The sequence below is a fragment of the Anguilla rostrata genome, chromosome 1 (genome assembly GCF_018555375.3).
Source record: "Anguilla rostrata isolate EN2019 chromosome 1, ASM1855537v3, whole genome shotgun sequence".
NCBI classification, from domain to species: domain Eukaryota; kingdom Metazoa; phylum Chordata; class Actinopteri; order Anguilliformes; family Anguillidae; genus Anguilla; species Anguilla rostrata.
Window position 1 is genome coordinate 19,859,210 of NC_057933.1, and position 16,320 is coordinate 19,875,529.

At 39.9% G+C, this 16,320-nt stretch overlaps 2 protein-coding genes across 8 annotated transcripts; both read right to left on the reverse strand.

Annotated features, from left to right (window-relative positions):
• Window positions 1-47: 47 nt before the first annotated feature.
• Window positions 48-9,425, reverse strand: LOC135251204 (zinc finger CCCH domain-containing protein 14-like). Of its 7 annotated transcripts, none has more exons than XM_064328443.1 (16): window positions 9,206-9,425; window positions 8,842-8,884; window positions 8,616-8,730; window positions 8,457-8,497; window positions 7,278-7,440; window positions 6,444-6,807; window positions 6,113-6,179; window positions 5,521-5,634; window positions 5,129-5,197; window positions 4,732-4,870; window positions 4,280-4,404; window positions 1,681-1,795; window positions 1,416-1,552; window positions 1,231-1,307; window positions 918-1,016; window positions 48-530 (listed from the first exon to the last, which is right to left on the reverse strand). In XM_064328443.1, the coding sequence occupies exons 1-16, from the start codon at window positions 9,239-9,241 to the stop codon at window positions 483-485; spliced, it is 1,752 nt and encodes a 583-aa protein (XP_064184513.1). In that variant the 5' UTR covers window positions 9,242-9,425; the 3' UTR covers window positions 48-482. The 7 variants fall into 7 exon arrangements, with proteins under 7 accessions (XP_064184513.1, XP_064184485.1, XP_064184476.1 ...); XM_064328415.1 differs by having other exon boundaries at window positions 4,301-4,404; window positions 5,521-5,670; XM_064328406.1 differs by having other exon boundaries at window positions 5,521-5,670; window positions 9,206-9,424.
• A 1,357-nt stretch (window positions 9,426-10,782) lies between these two features.
• isca2 (iron-sulfur cluster assembly 2) lies at window positions 10,783-16,305 on the reverse strand. Its single transcript, XM_064328487.1, has 4 exons — window positions 16,167-16,305; window positions 14,279-14,459; window positions 13,175-13,290; window positions 10,783-12,207 (listed from the first exon to the last, which is right to left on the reverse strand). Exons 1-4 carry the CDS (start codon window positions 16,223-16,225, stop codon window positions 12,033-12,035), a joined length of 531 nt encoding a protein of 176 aa, XP_064184557.1. The 5' UTR covers window positions 16,226-16,305; the 3' UTR covers window positions 10,783-12,032.
• Window positions 16,306-16,320: the final 15 nt, after the last annotated feature.

The following is a 16,320-nucleotide window of genomic DNA, read 5'->3' on the forward strand; positions in this document are numbered from 1 at the left end:
TTGTGAAATGTTTCCTAAATCAGTCTTTAATAAAAAAAAGAGGAAACTTAGATTTTTAGTCTTTATTCTTCATTACAGTCCATAAAGCTGATTTACTCAAAATATAAAACACTTCATACAATTTGTATTACGGATATGAATATGCAAATGTCTATAAAAGAGGTGCTGGTGGGTGGCTCATTGAGTTTAGACATTGCTGTAGTCACTGCATGGATGGGGACCCATGCTCTGGTATTAAATATGGACTGTACAGGTGCCAGCCCGTAGGGCGGTGCACAGCTGTCTGTAGCCCAGGGATGGGAGGGTTTCAGTCAGCCAGGATGACAGCCTTGTCGAGCATAAGCAACCCCTGCTGGTCAGTCTGGTTCTCACAATTATTTCTGTTGAGCTGCAGATGCAGTGTCTTCCTCTGATTTGATGTCTGTGCGAGCCTGACTTGGGAAATGTGGTGTGACAAGAATTGGCGGCTGACAGCATGTGCTTTAAAGAAAGGCACATTTGGAACGCCCAATCGTGCAGCCTGAACATGACTGGGCATTCCAAACAGGTAGGGAAAAATCAAAAAAAGCGTTAAAAAACATTTATAAAATAAATATTTATTCCAGTCCAAAAGAAAAAAAAATGTAACCACATTATTTTTGCGCAGTTCAGCCATTTAACTAAAAGGGAGAAAGAAAGCTGTAATTAGCAAGCACATACAAAGCATCCTCACACATAAATAGCTTATGTCAATGCAAAAACTGGTACGCAAATCTTAGGACACCTGTACGTAAGAAAGGAGTGAGTACAGTATGGTATACACTGCAGTGCATTTATATGAGAAAACGATGAACGCGCTACAGTCATACAGTACAAATCAAGTGACTCGTGCACCATTTGTGCTAGTACACTTCACTGGGGATTTACTGAGCACATACCTGCTTAGGAATCTGCCCTGCTTGGGCGTGTCCTGACGGCACAGGCGGATGGTAAAAGTAACAGTCCGCCCGTTTACATCTGGTCCTAAATCGGCAAGGCTAGGGAGATACACTAATTGAGATTTTTAATTCCACAATAAGCTTTGTAAAAACTGAAGACAGCGCTCAGTTATAAAATAATCCACCGCACCTGCCAAAAACACTGCTTGTTGCCATCATACAAGGCACTCTTTACAGCCTTTTCTCAATATTAAGTCCTCAACCATGAACTATCTTTATGGTTTTGCGGCACACAAATCAAAACGCTTCTTACTTTTGGGTGATAAAACTGGCAGTCCATCTTCTCACACTCTGGGAAGAAGTGACACAAATCAGGAGGCAACTTTGCTTCTGAAAAATAATTTGGGCGATAATGTTATGAAACAGCGTGCAACAGAAACAAGCTTGTTCAAAAATCAATCAACCAAATACTTTTAAAAATGCGTGAAAATGACCTACCCGGCCTGGATAAAGGGGGGAGACTTCTCTTACTGCTGTGTGTGTAGGGGCAATCCGCCCTCATACACTGAGCATTGTACTTACAGTCGGGGTGAATGAAGAGGCACTTGTCCCCAAAACTGCAGTGAGGGAAGGTTCTAAATTTTAAAAGATAAGAAGGCACTGCTGTATTTAATGTTGACATTGCATGATTTAGTATGTACGCATGACTCACTGCTGTAAGTGTGGTATGTTACATGCAGCAGGGCTCCTGGTGCACACTCACTTGCAATGAGTTATGGGGTGGTGGTACAGGCACTTGTCCCCGCTCTCGCACACAGGCCAGAACCTGCAGCGCTCTGGAACCTTCTGACGTTTGGCTCCCATCGATCCGTTCTCCTCTACAGAGAAAAGACGCAGTAGGTACACATAGTTATGCAAATAGTGGCTTTCTCTATCTCCCTTTACTTTTGAATGCATTTTGAACGACCATTAAATCAACCTGCACATTTTCAGGACTTCCGTGTGACAAAAAACATTTCTATAAAAGCTGGGAAATGTGTACGTGTACGTGTGTGTGTGTGTGTGTGTCTTGGGGAGGCGGGGGAATCACAGTAACTACAGTGCCATGAAAAAGTATTTGCCCCCTCCTTGATTTCCTCTATTAGTGCATATTTGTAACACTGAATGGTTTCAGATCTTTAGACAAAATATGACAGAAAACACATTTATTAAATTATTTCATTTAATGAAAAGTTACCAATCCACCATATCATCCATGAGAAAAACAAATTGCCCCCTTAAACGTAACAAAGGGCTGCACCACCTTTAGCAGCAAAAGCTGCAACCATACGCTTCCTATAATTTCATCAGTCTTTCACATTGCTGTGGATACATTTTAGTCCGCTTTTCTTTGCAGAACTGCTTTAATTCAGACAAATTGTTAGGTTTTCTAGCATGAACTGCTCATTTCAGGTCCTGCCACACCATCTCTATTGGGTTCAAGTCAGGGCTTTGACTAGGACACTCCAAAACTTGAATTTTCTTTTCAGCCATTCAGATATGGACTATGGCTTTTGTATTTTAAATCATTGTCTTGCTGCATAACCCAGTTATGGTTCAGCTTCAGCTCATGGACAGATGAACAGTCATTCTGCTTAAGAATTTTCTGGTACACAGCAGAATTCCTTCGGCAATGGCCAATTGTCCAAATCATGAGGAGGCAAAGCATCCCCACACCATTACACTACCCCCACATTTGACTGTTAGTATGATGTTCTTACTGTGAACTTCTGTATTTACTTTATGGCAGACATAATGGGACCCGTGTTTTCCCAACCAATTCAGTTTTTGACGCATCTGTCCATAGAACATTATCCAAAAAGGCTTGGGGATCATCCAGGTGCTTTTTTGCAAATGTGAGACCAGCACTTGCAAAAAAAAAAAAAAAAGTCTTATTGTGGAGACATGAACACTGACCTTAGCTGAGGTTAGAGAAGTCAGCAGTTCTTTGGATGTTCTGGGATATTTTGTGAATTCCTGGATGAGTTGTCGCTGAGCCCCTTTGTCAGGCAGGCCACTCCTGGGTAGAATCACCACTGTTCTAAGTGTTCTCTATTTGGAGATAATGGCTCTCACTGTGCTTTGGTGGTGTCCCGGAGCCTTAGAAATGGCTTTGTAACCCTTTCCAGACTGATATGTTTCGAACCCACTTTTTTCTCATCTCTTCTGGAATTTCCTTTGACCATGGCACAGCGTGTTTGTGTTTGTGGTTGCTACTTCACTCTGATGGTAAGATTCAATATGTTTACGCATAATAGCCAATGTATATAATTGTATGCTGTTTCACCCCATATAATGTATCAGTTGGAATGTAAGTAAGAGGGTATAGACACCAGTTGCAGTAATCAAGTGCCTTAAGGGATTAAAGAAGCTCTATTTCTGTTCAGCTGGCCCCCATGGTCAGACTCGGAATGGACTCCCTAACCTATGATTGGCTAAAAATGGAACTTTTCCATAGGGCGATTGAATGAATCTCACAGGCTGGACCAACAGCTTTCAGTCTCTGAAAACTATATAAACTCATATATTGGACCTAATATTTTTGAAGACTGTACTTCTGCCTCCCTACCGGTTGTTTTATTAAAATATCAAAAGAAGCTCCTGACTCTGTCGTTTGTTATTTATCTACAACACAAGATTTTTTTGTGGGGAAATTCCTCCATTGTGTTGAATATCAGCCTATATATTCTCAAAAACATACTTTGAAATACTTTTTCACATGGGTGACATTGGAGTTTGGCAACTTTTTCATGCAGTAAATTAAATATTTTATAAAATGTGTTTTGTGTTTACTCCATTTCCTTTTGTGTTAATATTACATTTTGTTGAAAGATCTGAAACCATTCAGTGTGACTTATTATTAGGAAGGATGAAAATACTTTTTTACAGCACCTGCATAAAAACATGGGTTCAGGCACTGAAAGCCTTATAAAATAAAATGCCTGCACAAAAAAACAGATATTTTGTGTATACAACACACTCTGTAGCCACTGTTGACCATAGCAGTGAGAGAACATAAAAATGTCAAGGACACTCTGCAAGGGAGGGCTCTGAAGGTTGTTTTTTTTCATAGCAGACAGAGCTGGAACAGAAGACGGCCCAGGAGATTTATCTACCCCGGTCATCGCTGCTGGCATTCAGAGAGAGCTATCCAACTGATAGCTCATTTAATCTGAACTTTGGTCGGCATGACATAAAAGCTCTCTCCAGTTGTTTTTCTGCCTCCAATCTCATTATACGCAGAAAACCTCATAGCACTCCTACTACAAACACCTTTGACGGAATATGTAAACAGTCTGAAAAGTGTGACCAGTATGACTCACCATCAGAGTAGTACAACTCACTCTCATCTTCCTTCCCATCATCCTCCAGTTTCTTCAAAGGATTGGGTGCTCCATCTAGCGTCACAATGAACTTGGGACTGACGCCACTCTGAGACTCATCCCACCTGCCAAGATGGGAAAGGCAGAAGTCCAAGTCATACAGTTATATACTGCACACATAAAATGAAGTTACATTACTTACACAGTAAGTAACTTGTTACATTCAATTGGTGTCAATTTCAATTGCCCCAGACTCAGGCTTGACTTTGCAGTGCATTCTGGGAACTGGTGAAAATAAGTGAGATGAAGCTCAACTGATTTTAAGTAAAATTTGAAGAAATAACACAATTTCACATCAGATCTTCAGTGAAGATATCATTTTAAGAATGTGAGAGGTGTGTAAAAGCTTCACGGTTCAAGTTGATGCGTACAAAATGGCGGCCAAAGTGTACCTGCCCTGGGCCACGTGTGGGGTGGAGACCAGGGCTTCCTCCCCCACCGTAGTGGCTAATTTTCTTCTGATTGAGCCTCCTACCAGTGGCTTCCTTTGCATGAAGCAGTGGGCGTCGCTGGGTCCTCCCACCTCAGACACTGACGGTTTCAATAATCAAGGACTGCATGTCAAAATATGATACAGACCACAAGGCAAATACAGCAGTGAACATGGCATGACAAGGTTACATATGACTGGCATACAGATACCTTTTAACATTACTCCAGATTTGACCAAATCTAAATTTGGTTTTCAGAAAATTAAATAATAACACTGAGACTGACAGGTCATTGTAGATCTGCAGGTCAGAAGTGCACCAGGCCTGATCCCATGGATGCACTCCACCCCATTCTCACCTAGCTCCTCCTTCGCTTCCTCCTTGGGCCGGCCTAGCAGAGGGTGGAAAGCTGAAGATCTGCTCTGACCTAAAACGAAAGCACAGAGAAATGGTGACATCGTGGTGAATAAATTTGCAAAAAATAAAAAGAAATTCTAAAAACCTGTTTTCACTTTGTCGTTATGGGGTATTGTGCGTAGATTGATGAGAATAAAAATGAATTTAATCCATTTTTGTAATAAGGCTGTAATGTAACAAAATGTAGAAAAAGTGAAGGAGTCTGAATACTTTCTGAAGGCATTATACACAGAAAACCTCATAGCACTCCTACTACAAACACCTTTGACGGAATATGTAAACAGTCTGAAAAGTGTGACCAGTATGACTCCCCATCAGAGTAGTACAACTCACTCTCATCTTCCTTCCCATCATCCTCCAGTTTCTTCAAAGGAGTGGGTGCTCCATCTAGCGTCACAATGAACTTGGGACTGACGCTACTCTGAGACTCCCTCTCATCCCACCTGCCTAGCAGACGGTGGAATGCTGAAGATCTGCTCTGACCTAAAACGAAAGCACAGAGAAATGGTGACATCATGGTGACATCAGAAGCACAGTGCATTACTTTTACATGTTTTCATAGCTGCGTCTGGCCAAGGAGTTGAGTGACTCTACTGGAGGACCACTGGCACATTTGTGTCATTGATGGACAGAGGCTCTGTAGAGGCCAGCACAAGCCCCCAGGCAAGAGTCGGGGGTGGGGGGGGGGGCGTGCTCTTGAACCATTCCAAACTAATAGATACCAGCAGTCAAGGCCATAGGACAGATAAACAATCCCTCAGGACATAGATAAGAGTCGCACACAAAATACATCCAACATCTGTCTTCTGCGCACTTGTAACATATCTATCAGTCCAACTAAACGATTAAGTGGGAAAGTGACTGTAAAGCAGCAATCATCCTGTAATTCTTCTTCTCTCTTCTTGTGGTGGTGTTACTCCCTCACCTGTGTCGCTCCTCGGATGCTCTATGGAGCTCACCATTTGGTGCTCCCACCTCCAGGACATCACTTCCTGGAGTCACAAAGAAATGCACAGTATGTGAAATGTAAAGGTAAATGACAAGTAAACAAAGACATTTGAATGATCTTTTGTACAGTGAACAGGGCATAAAATCAGTCATGCAGCCCTGGGGATGGGATGGGGGGGGGAAACAACACTTTTTCCCTAGGCCTAGAGCAACAGAGAACCATAAAAAAGGCTTGCTCCCCTACCCTTATGTACTTGCATAAAAACACAGCCCAGGACAGAAGTGGTTCTACACTGCATGGTGCTCACCTCTCTGTTATCCCTGTCCTTGCTTGCTCTAGTGACTGGGTCCCCTGCAGGGCAGCTATCCTCCGGCCTCCTGTAGACGTACTGCGGTTGATCTATGCCCCGGGGCGGTTCAGAGGACCTGTGGCCATGCGTACCGTCCGGAACCTGGGAGGGGCTCAGCTGGTGCCCAGTGCCCTGTGAGGGCCAGCCCAAACCACAGGGGACTGTGACTCCCATTTCCAGGCCAGGTCTGCTGGTAAAAGCAGCTTCAGGGGCCTTGCCCAGCTCTGGCTCAACACGAAACCCGGCATCGCTGTACAGACGCCCAATCGGTGGCTGAACAGTACGTGACACATGCAGCACGCTCTTCTCTGTGAAGCAATTCCTGAAACAGGACCATTCGAAACATTTCGACATTTCTACCACTTTTATGGCACTTAGAGACACACTGGTTTTTAATTACCATGACTGTTTATTACTGTCATAATAACCATACAGTATAGATTTGTATTCTATAGTACATGTCTGATATCCCAGACTCACGTTGCTGGTGAAACAGTCCAAGCAGGACCCATTTTCATGCATCTTTGAGAGAAGTGCCTTGCAATTTGCGGTGGAAACTAGTGCTTGCCACCCCTATTACAGTCTCTCTCCCATGTTAATTGAATCAGTCTCTCACCACACTGTTGGCACTGTCTTTCATAAATCTTTCTTCTTAAACTGCACATATAATCTAATTCAAGTGTATTAGGTGAAGATCCAACAACCCAGAGGCAGAAGCAGGACTTTTCTTTACACAAATGAACCTGGATAATACTGATGCACTATATTGTAAAATGACACAAAGTACACTACCTGTAATGCGTAAAAGTGTTGCTGATGGAGAGCGGGGCATCCATACTGTGTGAGTGCATGCTGGATAGGGTGGAGGCCTGCAGCTCTTCCCCTCCCCCGTCAGCCTGGCCAATGGAAACACTGGACATTGCCTGGAGGTAATGGGGCCTCAACAAACCTGGCTCTGCAGACACCAGTGCGCCAATTAGTAGGAGACAAAGTTAAAATATAATTTCACGCTAAAATTAAGCATTGCTGCTTTGAAGCATGAGCAGGCATGATATTAAAGCCTAAGTGATGATTTGCTGTTTAAGCGCATTTCTAAAAACATTTGGTTATCATTGGCTTAAGAAAAAAGAGCTATGAACAAAATATTGTACTGTTTTTGTATTTTTTCTATATGAACACACAAATACTTCTGTTGTTTAGTCAATACTCCACATGAGCACATCATTATCTCCTGATAAAAACCAGCATGCTGTGTGCCCTTGGAGCTAGCTTCTGGACATCAGACTGAGTTAGAGCATGGGAGGACTCTCCCCCACCTTCCTTCCTTCCGTTATCACACCCGGGGAATGCGTACTGGACAAAAACAGCTAAAATAATTACCTTAACCCTGCATGGCCATCCCTGCACTACATATAACCATAATTTTTTTAATTGTATATGTTGAGTTGTATTATTGTGGTTCAACAGCATTACAACTCCAGCCCCTCCCTCTTCCACATTCTTTCTGCACAAACAACTCCCTATCCTAGCACTGGGAAAAGGGAGGCACAACTCAAGAGACAACTATGCAACTGGCATGCCAATGGAATTAAGACACTGCATGTATCTTAATCTGTGAATACACATAATAATTAATTTACATTAATAAACAGTTTGTTGTACATGTCTGTTCGGTACCATAGGATCTAAAAACTATCCCGGCCAACCATATTTCAAGACGTACGGATAACCAATTAGGTGATTTGGGACATAAAATTATAACCAAGGTCAAAGCTGAGATGATTGCAGCTAGGTCAAGGACACTGATTTTTGTATCTGGTGCTCTCCTCTCCGGAGCTGGTTACGAAAGTGTCTGACCTCACTGTGAATTTACTCACCTGGAAACTTCCCCCTCTAATGCTCCCAGACAGTTCCTTCCTTCATCCCTTCATTTTCTCAATCAAACAAAAACTGTTTCACCAAACTACTTACCAATAGCCATTGAATCAAGTTTTTCTAAGACTCCATGTAGCCTGCAAGGCAATCATACAGATGAAACCAGATTACAAGAAAATGTTGCTTCAGTTTAACTTGTTTAAATCCACACATCAGCTGAATGAATGACATTCATTTAATTTTATGTCTGAATACCAAAGAGTGAATTTGACAGAGTTGCGGCCAAGGAACAGGGAAAGGTCTTCTGCCATCTGGTGGGAATTCTTCTTGTTGGCCACCAGAACCATGATGTAATCAGTAAGCTCTTCTTCTAAACAGGAAGCAACAGTGCAGCCACATGACAAATTTGATGTAGGCTATCATTTCAGTTACTGCACAGCATAAAACATTTATTCTCTCGGCAACGTCGTTACCAACGTACCAACACAAGGACCAAGTTCCTGCAGTTTTCTTTTAATCGCACCCTGAAATAATTTAAATATATTTAGATTAGAAGTCACAGTTTTGATATTAATAGTTTACTTATTCTAACATTACCAGTTCTAGCTAGCTAGCTGTCAAACATGATCAAGCAGCATGATCAAGCATTTAAATACTTTTAGAGGTTAATAGGAGGAAAGCACGCTTAATACGAAGTCCAATGTAGCTTGGTAGGAATGATAAGTTAGATCCAAAATGCAAACTGCAAATCTGTTTCACTCTCAGACCTAACAGTTGCTTAATGATTAACTATTCTTTCTTGCCTTGGGCTATCTGGAAATAACAAAATCACTGAATTCCCTTACCCGTATATACTTTGTCAAATCCGTGTCATACTCCATAATGTAGCCTACGTCATCAAAGACTATTTCAAAATTAACGGCTTTGAAATTTTGCTATAGCGCTTGATTTTCAGTCGGCAAACCGATTACCCCTAATGTCTACTTTACCAACACTTACGATAAGTTAAAGTGTAAGACATCGAAGTGCATACTGGGTAGGCTTTACCCAGGACACTGACGGAGACCGAGGACCGTACTCCCACGTTATTACGTTTCGCTGTGATAAATTCCACGCTTAATGTTTCATAGAATTTAGATTTTTGTCTGCAAAGGGTTATCCAAGGTTTCTCAAGGTCTTAGTAGTGTTATTTTGTGACCATGAGTTATATTGACTGGATGTCACCTGAAATACTAAAGATATTTTGCTATTTTAAGCTACCTCAAAAATGTGTGTGTAATAATGTACACCAGGTAACTAATGAGGAGAAGATCCACTCTTCACCTTCAGAACAGCTTGAACCCTTCTGGTGTTCGGTGGAATGGTGCCAACAAGTTCAAAATGGTAAGTTCCTAGAAATTAGACCATTCAAAAAAAAAAAAAAAAAGCCACCATTTTCAGAGATGGAGAAGGAAATCTACTTCACTCTCTGCTCTCCAAAACCTCCCATAGAGGTTCAATGATATTTGGACAAAGTCATAATCATAATACACATTGGGGGGACATATCTCCCAATATTAAGATATGATCAAATTGTATCGTCCAATATTTCCAGTAAATAACTGTTTTTATTATATTTTGCTATTCTGTGGCAGCCGTCTAAGATCCTGGAATTTTTGCTTTAGATAGCCAATACTTGCAGCCAAATTTGCTCAGCTGCCTATGAAGTCTGTTGTCCTTAAGTTACACAATCAAACAATCTAAACTGGGAATGATGTCATATCCCTGAGTCAAATTTTAAGAAGCCAAGGGATTTAGACATTCCCTTTGTTATTTTGGCAAGTCATGATCTTTTAATCAACAGTTTCTTTAAGTACTGTAGATACGTGTGTAAATAAACTATTGACTGAACCATGGACTCTATAGCTTGTCTTCACATTACAAAACATAAAATTTTTAAGGTAATGCAGATGCCATGCTTATTTCAAGATAGATTATATACAGAAGAGCTATAATTGCAAGTAGGCTATCTACATTCCCGTTGACCCTAAGCTTACTGTCCTGAAATTGAAATAGTAGTTACTATGTATGGCTGATACAATATAGTTATCAGATTAATGTTTTTCAATAGAAATCAGAATAATCTTCTTTTTTTTTAAAATACCCCCTCACGCCTCAGACCCTCGGTCATATTTGGTCCCCCCAATGTTGAATACACAGTTATGGCCTTGTGTTTAATGTTTAAGGGAACAGTGCACTCCTTGGCCGTTACACAACCATGCAGAGTGATCATCAGTTCCAGCAACTCCCATGAGATGGCTGCCCATACCATTACAGATACACCATGTGTAACAGCTGGCGACGGACATTTTGGGGTGACGGCTCCAAACATAGACCCACCCAGATGCAGGGAAAAGAGTAAAAGACAGCTCATATTCACAAATAGCACAAAATTACATTTAATAACATCTCACAGCAAGAAATGCAAGAAACATTTTATGATAAACGGTCATTTTGTCAAAATGACCTCACAAAAGGTACGAATACATGAGGGAAAGGAACAAATCTAGGATTGCACAAAACACAGTGTCTGATTGTAAGCAGTGAAAGACATGACCTTCTGGTAGACCATACTTTTGTAATACTTAGGTTAAAAGCATACATTTATTTTCAGTTTTAACAAATATTTGACAGATTTAATTCCATTTCCTTTTCAAATTAAGAAAAAAACCAAGGTCTGTGGACAAGGAAAAAAGGAGGAAAAAAACAATATGAAAGAAAATCTTCATTTTGAGTGAAACTACCTTGTTTAGGGTGATACCGCACGGTAAGGAGTGGCACGGCACATGTTCAAGCTAGGTCATCCTTCCCAGGATTACAATAAAATTATTTTCTGAATATTACAGGTCCAGTATTAATAAAATAAATTTTGTAAATTCTTTGTATTGATCTTTTCTGTAGTTTTACTGATTATTTACATGCTTTATTGTGGTGAATGTGGGACATTTGTTCCTTTCAAATGTACAGCTCAATCAACAGTGCCGTTACATTTCCGATGAGTAAGCAGGCAGGTTACCACTCCTTTCAATATTTTTATTTACTTTGAGAAAAGCAATACAGTCTATTTACATCCTTGCACAATATTGCACAATCATACCATCAGTAGAGTCAAACGTGTCACCTGTCATTTTATATGAGAACAGTAACAGTCCACTGAAATTGCAGTATTACAAAAAATGTGTACAGGCATCCAGTGGTTAACATTAAATTTATATTTCTTTGAATAGAGACTGGATCAATGTCAGTATATGGAGTTATACTTACTTTAATCTCCCATCCTTGAATGTTGAACCAGATTTTTAGGCCTTAATTATTACTGAAGTCACTGCTTGGACAGAAGATTAAATGATATGCTATTCAGGCCATTATCACTTGAAATTGACGAATTCCTTAGAAACCAGCAGCCACTTCACAAGGAAAACAACTTATGACCATTAGTTGAACCCAGGTCTGGTATGCTTAATCACAACATCTTTGGGTAGAAATGTTACAATATAGCATATTCAAGTTTCACACAGGGCAGGAGAGAATGACCTATGTCCTAGACCTCTGCATAAGTGCATATCTTGAAAAGTTCTACTGATGAACGCAGACAGGTCGTTGACAGAGTAGGGGAAGAGAAGCCCAAAACCCTCACACCTTGATGGAGAAAGAGGTGCCGCAGGAGCAGCCATGTTCAGCCTGGGGGTTGCGGACAACGTGAAAGGAGGAGCGGATTAGCTCCGCGGTGTAGTCCAGTGTGGACCCTTTCACAAACTCCAAACTATCCTGATCCACAATGACTCCAACGCCATCCTGCTCAAACACCCTGGGAGGGACAAACAGAGGGTACAAAAAGTGTATATTATATTACATTCCCAGCATTTACCAGACTGACTTAACGCAATTTATATACCACCCATTTCTACAGCTGGATATTTTGCTGAAGTTAAATAGTGAGTACCTTGCTTAGGGGTACAATGGCAGTGCCCTACCAGGGAAATGAATGTACAGCCTCTCAGTTACAAGCTCATTTCCCCAACCATCAGCTACACTACACTAAGGCTATACTACACCAAGGCTACACTACACCAGGTAGGAAAATGGAGGGGTGTAAGGGGGAATAGTAGAGCAGTACAAAACAACTGGATATATAACAATAACTAAAGCGCTGGGAAATTCTCCAATCATCTGCATTTAATATTATGGATGAATGTAAATTACCATAAATAGCCATTCACAAGATTTAACACCTACTTTTTCTTAAGCAAATACCCTTATCCAGGTTATTTACACTATTCTAAATGTACACATTATCTATTTATGCACTTCTGTTTAGCCCACCTTCAAATAGAGGCTCTGATTGGTAGTTGCTATAATATAAGCCTACCATCAACATTACATCACCATTTCACTGATGAAGGCAGTATGCCAAAATGTTCCGGTCTTTTAGCCTCATCTTAACTAAGAATATTTAGTGTGAACCTTTCCTGAATGTAGTTACTGAATTGCTCAGCTCTACACACCTCTGGTATTCACCCAAATGACTGAAATAACAGCACAATCCATTTAAATGACCATTTTAAATGCATATTATCCATTCATACAATTTAATATAATCTTGAAATGTAGTTCAAGTACTTCACACAAAAAATACAACCACAGTATCCCACTTGGGGTCTTAACAAGCATCTCAATAAGGATGCCTTCCTACATTTAAATTCTGTTATTCTAAGAGTGTAAATTAGGCACAGATATGGCAGGGATGATAGGAGAAAATAAAACAGCATAATTACCTATCATCCTCACTTATCACTTTCTCGACTAAAAACTTGTACTGGAACCCAGAGCAGCCTCCACCTTCCACCTGTATTCTCAGGTACTCTCCTTTCTCCATGATTTCTTGCAGCCTCTGCAAAATCAAGCAACATCACACAAGACTTGCTGGTCATAAATGCACTACAATGAACTGTTAATAAATCACATTATCCTTGTCATCATCTCTTTGCCTATGAGAGATGGTGATAGGCTGCGGGAAGATGCTGTTGAGGTATCTGGGGGAAAGCTTAGCCCAAGCGGGCCTTGTGTCACTAGCAACTGGTGTACAATTTTAAGAACCATTGCCAGTCATGAAGGTTCTAGCCTGACTGCAATGTCTGCTACCATTTCCCCTATCACTGGCTTCACAGTTGTTGAGGTCAATCCCAGATGTTAAGGATGCACCGTACAGTATGCAGCCGAGATGGAAGCTGTTGAGTTTCTTGTCTTGGTGATTATCAGGTGTCCACAACTCTCTGCTAAACAAACATATGCTGAGGATATACCAAATAATAATTCCCATTTTATCATGCATCCATTCTTCTCGCTTTGTCAGAACTTTGTGGGAAAAGATAGGTAGGTGTTAAGACAAATTATTTGCGCGGCCCTTCTAAGTTAGATAACGCCATACTCTAAATGAAATCATTTCAGACCCGCACTGTAACATACAGCAAAATGGCTCCATTGTTAGCACATTTCAGGTAACGTGACATTGTACATCTTCAGAAAAGGCTTAGGGCCCAGTCAGATGATCATATAATCCCAAAATATAGAAACTTTTGATTGGAGTAAAAAAAAAAAAAGGGATTTTTAAAAAATCCAGTTCAAGCAGTTATTGAAATAAATACTGAAATAAATCCTCTTAGGTTCATTGTACAACAAGATCAAAATCATACTAGGTGCAGAAAGATAAAATAACAGGAAATAAAATATATTTCATTGTATTGTGCTAAATACATTGTATTCTGTCTAAACCACTGACAGTTACTTATAAAAGGCCTGATATTACAAATGAAAAATATTATAAAACAAATACCGAGATACATCAAAGTATGCTGGGATGTGTGATACACAGTACCGACCTTCACACACGATTCACTGAGCAGTACTTTATCTTGGGATGTGTTGATTTCCGCTGACTTCTCTTGAACCGAGGAGCTGCTCCAGCGCAGAGGTTCTGAAGATATAAACTGCTGCGGATACTGGGTGCCTCGTGCCAACACAGATTGGCTTGGACTAAGCACCATCATCGGAGAACACACCCTGTGAATATAAGAAAGTATAACGCATTATTGGAGTTAAGTGGAAGCTACATGCATCGTTACCGATTTCTGTTAACCACTTAAAATATGCAGTAGGTATTACTGATACCCAGCTAGTTCATTCACTACAATTTCATACATGCATGGCTTTTAACAGAATAAGAATAATCACTCCCAAGAATTTTGTTTCATATACTCTTTCAATTTCAACTCCATTTAAATCCATTTTTATTTCACAATTATCCCTTAAACCACCAAACACCATATATTTTGTTTTATTTTCATTTAGTGATAACTTATTAGTATCAAACCATTTTTTTAACATTATCAATTCCCTTTCTACTGTTTTCAATAACTCTTTCATGTCCTCCCCTGAATAAAATAAGTTTTTATCATCAGCAAAAGTAACAAATTTCAACGTATTAGATACTGTACAAATGTCATTTAAATAAAGTATAAATGACTTAGGTTCCAAGACCGAACCTTGTGGAACACCAGGTTACTCTTCTAGAATATGATTCAGTATTATTAATTTTTACATATTGAAACCTATTATTTAAATCACTTCTTAACCAGTGCTGTGTGACACCTCTTATGCCATAGCGTTCCAATTTCTGCAGAAGTAAGGAATGATCGATTGTGTCAAATGCTTTACGTAAATCAATAAATACACCTACAGTGTTTTGTTTCTTTTCTACTGCAGTTGCAATATATTCTATAAGATCCATCACCACTAAAGATGTCAATCGATTACCCCTAAACCCATATTGATGGTCACTCAATAACTCATATTTCTCAATAAAGTCATCAAGTCTATTTACAAATAATTTTTCAAGTATTTTAGAAAATTGAGGTAGCAAAGACACAGGTCTACTGTAATTTGATGCAATATGTTTGTCACCATTTTTGTAGATTGGAACCACCTTAGTCATTTTCATTTTATTAGGAAAAATACCTGTTTGAAAGGATTGATTACATATATAAGTAGGCTATAGGCTATGGCTTGAGTACACAGTCAATTACTTCTTTTAGCAGTGACATATCAATAAAATTACCATCAGTGGATTTTTTATTCTTAAACTTCTAACACATCGCTTTCACAAACTCCAACAAGGAACATTGAATTGATGTTGTCAAATGCAAAATCGAAATCATTGTCTTCATCTGTAGGAAGGTTAATTTTCTTTGCCAAATTTGGGCCTACATTAACAGAATAGTCATTAAACTCATTAACGATTTCCTCCTACAAGTATTCATTCTTATTCTGTTAAAAGCCATGCATGTATGACATTGCTTTAATGCCTCAATTAATATTTGAAAACGCTAGAAAAATAAAAGAAAGCTAAGGCAGTGCAAGGTTAATGTTGATTACGTCAGACACGCTAGCGAGCAACCGCTACTTTACCTAGCTTTCATATCTTGGGGTGCTTTTTCTCCAAGTATCTTTAGTATCTTTGGACTATGATCAATACGACAATGGATATCAAGCTAGCAAAGAAGGTTGATCACAAGGTTGCCTCGACTATGTTTGCTAGCTACCCAGCAAGCCTACATACACTGGTATTTACATCCTAGTTAAGTTAGCTACCTTAACCATCGGTCAACTTTCAGAAGGAATTGCTTAGTCTAATGGAAGCATTTTCCATATAATATCTTCTATTTAGTCTGGTCATTTTGGGAAATCCCAACAAATAGCGATTTTATTTACCTTCCGAGACAACGGGACGTTCTTGCTAAATTGAACATAGCTCCTCGAATTAATGACATCTTCCATAACAATCATCGACGACCCCTACGCAACTAACTTGACTCCGATGACGTAGATAGCTAGCTAATAAACAATTGGCTTGAGAAGCTGCCAG

Bases quoted from the DNA above. Each gene is read 5' to 3' on its own strand.
- isca2 (XM_064328487.1), bottom strand. From the start codon at position 16,225: ATGTCATTAATTCGAGGAGCTATGTTCAATTTAGCAAGAACGTCCCGT. The intron at 14,460-16,166 runs GTAAATAAAATC...TTATATTCACAG, and splicing joins ACGTCCCGTTGTCTCGGAAG to GGTGTGTTCTCCGATGATGG. The intron at 12,208-13,174 runs GTAATTATGCTG...TGTCCCTCCCAG, and splicing joins GTGATAAGTGAGGATGATAG to GGTGTTTGAGCAGGATGGCG.
- LOC135251204 (XM_064328406.1), bottom strand. From the start codon at position 9,241: ATGGAGTATGACACGGATTTGACAAAGTATATACGG. The intron at 8,498-8,615 runs GTATTCAGACAT...ATTGCCTTGCAG, and splicing joins TCTGTCAAATTCACTCTTTG to GCTACATGGAGTCTTAGAAA. The intron at 4,405-4,731 runs GTACACTTTGGC...CCATCTTGGCAG, and splicing joins CCACACGTGGCCCAGGGCAG to GTGGGATGAGTCTCAGAGTG.